Source organism: Vitis vinifera, chromosome 6 (assembly GCF_030704535.1).
Source record: "Vitis vinifera cultivar Pinot Noir 40024 chromosome 6, ASM3070453v1".
Lineage (NCBI taxonomy): Eukaryota > Viridiplantae > Streptophyta > Magnoliopsida > Vitales > Vitaceae > Vitis > Vitis vinifera.
Window position 1 is genome coordinate 13,896,960 of NC_081810.1, and position 7,947 is coordinate 13,904,906.

A 7,947-nucleotide genomic window follows, 5' to 3' on the forward strand; every position below is an offset into this window, starting at 1 on the left:
AATATGAAATGACATATATAGGAGGAACTATAGATTAAATCCCTCAATTCACAAGTGTACAACTCAAAAATCATAAATATATTCCAACTTACTGAATGGAGGTTAATAGTTGATATAAAAACAAAATTGACACGAGTAAGAGGTTAATGTTGTTTGAAGAAACCCCCTATGTGCTTTAATAAGGTGAGATGAGGTTTTCAGTTTTCACACTCTCCTTCTCTTTTGCCTCTCTCCTTGGGCACAAGTGACAGCGAATTTGGCAAACTAATGCTTACCATTTAAGGTAACCCCAAAGGACCAAAATGCTTTCCAAGAAACATGAAAACTTAGTCACAGGCCTCCTCTCCTATCAGACACTTCACCAAATATAAAACGTCCTAACTTATTCTCTGCTTACTTATGAGTTTAGGGAGTATTTAAGTCAGATACTGATAAACAATCAAACATTAGTTTAAAAAAACCATGGCAAAATGTAATGAATCAACCCAACATATAGTAAACCACTATTAGGGTTAAGTCCACAGTTGCATATAAGAGGCCAACTAAAATAATAAGTCAATACATATACATTTAGAACGATTACCTCATTCTGCTTGTTTGTGTTGTTTGATGGAAAACTCGGACTTTAGTACATTTTCGTTCAAAAAGGTAGCTCTGCCATCTCTTTGTTTCCCTTGTTTGATGGGAAACTCACACAGGGATGTTCATCTATATTTTACACACAAAAACAATCTCGGGCCAAAATAAAGGTAGATCCGTATTCAAGGTTAAATTTATCATCTAGTTTGAATATGTTCCAAAAGTTTCAACCTAGCCTCACGGGGTCCTTTACATCATTACAATCTAGACCTGCCCTCTATTTCTTCCATAAAGGAACTCAACCCTCCAGCCACGCAAATGTTGCAGATTTATGTGTTATTATATGATAAGAAATTGCAGACGTTACCAACTTTTTGACACTTGATCGAGCAAGAGATTTTATTTTTTCATCAAATGTACATACATATAGACCTGTCTCCAAATTCCATCATCTTTTGCATAAATTCCAAATCACATACAGTCAAGTACACTCTAGAGAAAATTATAATATATAGAGGAGATCTACAGAAATTTATATTATTACAAAATATAGGTTTGTATACCCAGATATCACCGATTTCCATATTCATGCAATCTACCAATCAGTCTATATCCAAACGTATATACCAATACAATATACAATCGTCAACCTTAATTATATGAACCCAATCCCTAAGCTTTGTAACAAAGCAAGTTGTTCTCTCCAAGTTCAAAACTATTTTAACCTTTTTCTTCTTTCTTCACATCAAGCATGCTTCTCCTCTCTTCCCTCGGAGGAGATGAAACAAAGTGAACTTGGAAAGTCTAATTCTGCATTTCTGTCTGAGCGAATGGCTTGAGTCACTAATATATAGATATTGTTTACTAGGCTTACCTGCAATGTTGGAAGAAATTGTAGAGGTGATTTGCAGTGGTCTTAAAAAGAGAGGGTGAAGTGGGTATTCTGTAAAATCATCAGGCCACAAAATCTGGTAGCAACTGAGCAGCAAACCTCTTTCTGTTTTGAATGTTGATGCTGTCGTAAGCAGCGTTGGAATGAGAAGGTTGTGCAGCATTGATCCCACAGTAGTCCGGTTCACCGTTTCCCATTTCAAGTCTCCTTCCCAACTGAACGTTTGGATTGGATAGGTAGCTTTGTTGGCTTCCTGACAGAGAGAGGTTTTCACAGTGGGGAAGACCAAGAGTGAGGGAAACACTATTTCCATGAAATCTGGGTGCCAACTGCTCAGGGTTAAACCTTCCTATGTCTCCAATGGGGGAGTATGCGCCAAATCCACCACCATTATTTATAGCTCCTGTTATTAATGGATATCCATCCTTGGCTTGCCTTTCACTACCAAACTTCATGCTAATTTCCCTACTTGTCCCACCGGGTTTCATTTCCATGTCCATTGAGAGAATGCTACTGGGTGAACTCTGAATGTCATAGCTTCTTGGTTTTTTTGGACTTCTTTGAACCATACCTTCAATCTCAGATGACCCTATGAGATTGAAGCCAGCTTGGACTTGAAGTGAGCCTCCCATGGGGGATGTCGACATTGTGGAATTTGAAAGCTCAGCAGGAGAAGCATTCTGGGTGGTCGATTTTTCTTGTTTGGATTGGAAATCGTTTGTTTGATCCACCCTAGTTGCACCACTCTCTTGTGCGGCAGTGGATTTTGAACCCAACTCCTTGTTGGCTTCACTCTTGCTTGCATTGTCTTGGGAACCATTGTGCTCCTGATCCTTTATTTCCTCCAAGTACATTTCTTCAACCATTGGCTTCCACAGTCGAACCCGAGCATTTATGAACCAGTTTGACACCTGCACTGCAAAAAGTTAGATGTTTCTTTGCAAAGTAAAAAATCCAATTAAATTATTTCAGGCACACAGTAGCACTCCCCAACAGGCAAGGCTGGAACTTGAGAACTATCCCAACCCACCACAAAACCATAATGCAAGCTGAACTGAAACATGCATGCCATTGCCAGTAAATACAATATACCTGGCTTCGAGTAAGCCCCGTTTGTTTGGCAAGCATGTGTTTGTCGGAATCCTTAGGATAGCTGCAAAACTCCAGCAGATAACGTTAAACATGAACCCATGTGCAAAATACCGTGTTGATAGTGCAATACAATTGTGTGTGATGTTGACAAGTATAGTAAGTCCTTACGGGTGAAGGAAGTGTTCGAAGAGCCAAGCACGAAGAACAGAAACAGCTCTCTCAGGAAGTCCTCTCTGTGGTCTCCAAGCATTGTGCTGGATCATTCCCAACTGTTGCAAGGCACGCTGTTGCCGAAGCTGATGATCCACAAACCTTAGTCTAGAACCTTCCACCTTCCCTCCTGAGCAGTCTTCTTCACCTAAGCTGCTGCTTGTGGCTTTGATTTGTGCAGAAATGGCGTCTTTTAGACACCTGAACTGCTTTGAGATGGTCTGTAAAGCCAAGGCAGTGTATGATTTTGCTGATCCCTGCCCAGCTGCTTGCTCAAATGAAGAAACTACAATTTGCATTTGTTGGTGGTACTGCCTGTACCTTTGCTCCACCTTCCAATTCATACGCAACAAACTAAATCAGTATAGGACTGAAACCATAATTGTGCTCATACCCTGAAAAGAAAATTAATAATAATAATAATAATAATAACAACAACAATAACAAATAATAATCCACAGCCCACCAACCACCGCCAATAGCAACACCACCACATAAAATTCTAAATTAAAAAAAGGAAATGGAAAGAAAAAAATATTGAGTTTGCTAGGGTGAAATGGATTTTAACCTGCAGAACCCACTTTTTATCAATTATTGTCCTGAAGCATTTTTAAATGTATCTTAAATTTTAGAATGATTTAAAAGGTGTGTGCTCTTTTATTATTATTTTTTTTTTTTTTTTTTGAGGAAAAAGAAAAAGAAGAAAATAATTGAATATAAGTGGGTTGCTACGAGACATGGGCTGCATGAAGATGACCGAGCCCAGACCAGCCCAAATCTGATTACTGTCAGCTCTTGATGTTACCAAATAGTCAGATACCCAATCGCAGCATCTCTTTCATATCCTCAGTTTGAACCAGTAACCAGATGAATCCCCCTACTTCTTCCCTTCTCCAGGAAAACTCGATTTTCTCGGAAAGCCTTGCAAGTGAGAAATTTTTTCCCCAAAATTATGGGAAACAGATTCCAATGGACTGCAATTTCTGAATAATACATTTTGGAAACCATTTGATATCTGTGGATCAGAACCAATTCAATTGACAGGCACCCAATTCAATCCAAAAAGAGACAAAAGAAAGAGAATAGTTTTTCAAAATCAACACATATCTGGATGGTTTTGGCTTGCAATTATCAAAACCCAATTGAAGTAAAAAATTTGGAGCCCAAAAATATATATATGTACCTCATCAAGCATGTTGACAAGCTTGGCTTTCTTCATCTGAAGCTCCTGCCTTTGTGCTGTGGATAGCTCAGCTCCACGTTTGGCACTACTTTCGCCTCCACTCAGGGCTTCTCCGGTCGATGCAGCCACTGAGATAGTGTTCACCTTCTCCCTCTCTTTAGTTTCTTCGCCGGAATCAGTCTTGATTCCCTTCCCAACGTTAGCGACCTCATCCAGAAGCTGCTGTGCAGCCTTCAAGTACTTGGACCCCAAAAGAACGCTTTGCATACCAGAAATTCCATTCGAAACTGCAGATGCTGTCGATGAAGAACCCCCCGATACTCGCATATCATCGCCACTTGTGGGCGATATTGCCTGGACTGGAGGCTGTTGCTGCACCTGAATGTCATGCTCCCCGGGAACTGACCGGTAAGTAGGCTGATGAGGCGAAAGGCTCAGCGATAAACCTTGCTGAGTAGGTGAAACAACTTGTCGCCGTAACCCCAACTGCGATGTAACGTCAGCTGCACCGCCAGAACTGGCGGCCGCCACCGCTGTTGGAATCTGGGGCTGGTTTCCGGTGGGATTTTGATCAGTTGAGCCCCATAAATTGTAGTGAAAACGAGGGACTATCCCTTGTAGAGATGACATCTCAGGCTGGGCATGCAGTGAGGAGCGGTTTTGATCATCAGAATTGGCTGATCCCATGTTTGGAAGTGGGATCCCAACAAAGTGCTGGTTTTGCAGTGACATATTTGGTAGGTTTGTAGGATTGAGCGAGTTTGGAGTAGCGTTGAGGAAGAGCATGTTGGCTGCAGAAGGTTGCTGTGTGTCAGAGTAGCCTATGTAGTTTGGATTCATGAGATAAAGTGTCTGCAATCCGTCAGCTTGGATTTCTGAACTCCCATGAAAGTACGTTGCCATATCGATGATGATGATGAAGCCAAATCAAATCTCAGATCAGTGTACGGACACGAGAGATGCTTCAATTTGGTTTCTTCAATTAGGCCATTTCATAGCATATATTCTCCACAATTCAGTCGACGCCGACACGGCTTTGCTTGCACAAATCCTGGAAGCAAGCAGCAGAGAAGAAACCGATGGTGAATCCATGATATGTCCTAAAGATTAACCAAACGTCTTTGTACAAAGGCCCATAAATCAGAAACGAATTCCAATCAGAAACCAAAACACCGACAAATTCAGCCTAGCTTTTGAAGATGATGAAGAAGATGTGGAAAATATTCTTACAGGCATAACCATGCCCTTCACATGGTAATAAAGAGATTTTTTTTTTTTTTTTCCCTTCTTCTTCCTCCTCTTAAAAGGCGACAGACAAAAACATAGAAAAGATCGATCATCACCCCCCAAAAAAAAGAAAAAAGAATTAAAAATAAACAATTAAAAAATTAAAAATTAAAATAAAGGAGTAAGAAATCATCAATCAAAGATGGGTTGCAGAGTATAAAGGCCGAGTACCATCCAATTATGGCTAAAATACATGAGGGCAAGATGGATCTGAGCACATCACCGCATCACAAGTGGTCTACCTCTCGAGCTTGAGAGTTGCTCTTGTCAAACTCAATATCTGCTCCTCTCAATCTTAAAAGATAGGAAAATAAATAAAAGAGAGATGGGGTTTAAAAAGTCCCTCACAAAAAGAAATCAATACCCATTTACTGGATATCTCAAACATTTATTATTATTAATATTCCTTTCATGTACACCTCCTATTCTCTCTCTCCTCTCTTTCTCTCTGTGGATCGTGTTAGGTACCTGCAATGGATAAAAGAAAACAATAGAAACTTGAGTGAATTGACCCTCCTTTTCAAATCATTTGATGCCTGCACGTATGATGAGAAGACACCCAATAAAGAGGTTAAAACTTATAACTCTGTGGAAAGTGGGTCTGGAGAAGCAAACAGTTTGAAAAACGAGGAAACGTCTGCTCCCAACAAGGCCCAATAATTACAGAAAAAGAAGAGCACAAGACTAGTTCCCCTGCAGCTTTGGCTTTTCACAATTCATTATTTTCCTTTGTTTTATAAGGCCTTTTCCCTTTGTGTGGTTGGATTCTGCAATTTGAAGATAATGCAAGTGCAACGCCAGAGAACAAAATCAATACCAACAACCACCATAATACAAACAATTCATCATAGATGAAATGTGTTCAAAAAAAAACATATGCAATAGTAATGTCATTTATTGGGTTCATTCTTCATGCAGCTGTATCAATAATGGCATCCCTCATCACCATTTTGATTTTGGAGAAAATGATGAAATATTTTGAGAGCAATGCCACATGAAATAGATTTGTTGTGTCTACATGTTTACATTTGGAGAAATCACATGTCACACATGCCTCTTATTTTGTAAATCTAACATCACATATTAGTGATGATGAATTTGTCATGAAGGTAAAACTTGTCAAATAAATCCAAGAAAAGCCTTACATATTGTAATAATATATAAGATAAAATTGATTTTTATTTTTATTTTTTTAAATTAGATGGCGTGTTATTAAATTAAAGATGTAGAATTTAAAACATTTTCAAAAATTGAACTATTTTTCAGTACTAAAGCAAAAAAAAATATATGTAGAAAGCAGTAGCAATGAAATTAGTTAATGCTAGCTATATAGCCTTGCCATGGAAAATATGAGGTCAAAGTGTTGGTGCCCTTGGTTCAAAGAGATTCCATGGGTCACAGTGGGCAGCTCCCACACACTGAGTGATTGAATCACTTCTCCTCTATCTTTATCCTGTCATGTCAGACTCGTTTCAGCGTGTCTTCACTCGGCACTGCACCTCCTTTTCACCCCAAAAGAAGGACTCCACTGGGAAAACAACAGTGAAAAGCCTTGTAAGAGAAGTGATCACATCACCCATAAGTCAGCTGGGCTAGGTCACCTAAGGAACATTATGGATGAGTGAGAATTTTCACTTTATTTTATTCATTTTCCTCCAAGAATTTCTTTGGTAGCTTGCTCTCTCCGTCATGATTGTGAGGAAGGCGTTTTCATTAGCTTTTTTATTTTTATACTTGTGAAAGTATGGATGGACCCCTGGCCCAAACATAAACATGTTTTTCTACTAATAGAACCTATGCATATTTTTTTCCTAATTATTCTGCTTTGATTTAAGAATTTTCTCATCCATACCCCTCTATCATACGCACTGCAAATTATATTCCTTCCATCAAGCAATCTTTTCTTCAAGAGTTTCAAGTTTGCCAAACACCCTCTTTATACTCAATAGAAAACATCACCACTTTATTGATCAAAATCAATTAGGCCAAATGATAAGGAGATTATATTAAAATTTGTGATGAGAAATAGAGAAGATGGTTGGGATGTTCTTATCCCACGTAATAGGAATTACACCTTGTGAAGGATGCATAAAATCGAATTTTTGATCTTGTCCCCATTTTGTCCCAAGAGGAAAAATTGAGAAGAGCAAAGAAGAGATTGATCTTGTCCATTCCCTCCATATGTTACAACGGAGGGTCCCATTGTCTACAAGTAAGCTTATACAAGACTTCATTTATGTCTTTAAAAGAAGTGGAAAGTACTCCTATTGGTGCATCATGCACAACCTTTCCGGATGTGATAATCTGGTAACTATTTGGGTTGCTAACCAATCTTCTAGTATCACCTCCATTGTTGGTGGGTGTCTTAACTCTTTAGGAGAAGGATCATTTTTTTTTTTCCTATTATTTTCCCTCTTTTATAGGCTTGAGTTAAACATTGAAGGTTACGTGGCGTACATGATTAACTTGGCAGGTTTGTGTCAGGCAGCGTGTGGCTGACCAACCTTGACCCTTCTTGCTAATATGATAAGATAAGGTTTTTCTCCCGACATCTTATTACATCAACAAGAAGCGTCAAAGCTGGTCAATCACGCGCTGCTTGATACAAACTTGCCAAATTAATCATGTACATCACACAATCTCCAACGTCTAACTCAAGCGTATAAAAGAGGGAAGAAGAACAAGAAAAAATGAGGGATTAACT

The 7,947-nt window shown here is 39.0% G+C and overlaps 1 protein-coding gene across 1 annotated transcript; it reads right to left on the bottom strand.

Moving 5' to 3' along the window:
• Positions 1 to 1,072: 1,072 nt before the first annotated feature.
• Positions 1,073 to 5,835, bottom strand: LOC100259827 (BEL1-like homeodomain protein 1). Its single transcript, XM_002275062.5, has 5 exons — positions 5,415 to 5,835; positions 3,957 to 5,007; positions 2,732 to 3,105; positions 2,564 to 2,624; positions 1,073 to 2,382 (listed from the first exon to the last, which is right to left on the bottom strand). The coding sequence occupies exons 2-5, from the start codon at positions 4,857 to 4,859 to the stop codon at positions 1,534 to 1,536; spliced, it is 2,187 nt and encodes a 728-aa protein (XP_002275098.1). The 5' UTR covers positions 4,860 to 5,007; positions 5,415 to 5,835; the 3' UTR covers positions 1,073 to 1,533.
• Positions 5,836 to 7,947: the final 2,112 nt, after the last annotated feature.

Bases quoted from the DNA above. Each gene is read 5' to 3' on its own strand.
- LOC100259827 (XM_002275062.5), bottom strand. From the start codon at position 4,859: ATGGCAACGTACTTTCATGGGAGTTCAGAAATCCAAGCTGACGGATTG. The intron at 2,625-2,731 runs GTAAGGACTTAC...GGAGTTTTGCAG, and splicing joins TTCGAACACTTCCTTCACCC to CTATCCTAAGGATTCCGACA. The intron at 2,383-2,563 runs GTATATTGTATT...TTTGCAGTGCAG, and splicing joins CGGGGCTTACTCGAAGCCAG to GTGTCAAACTGGTTCATAAA.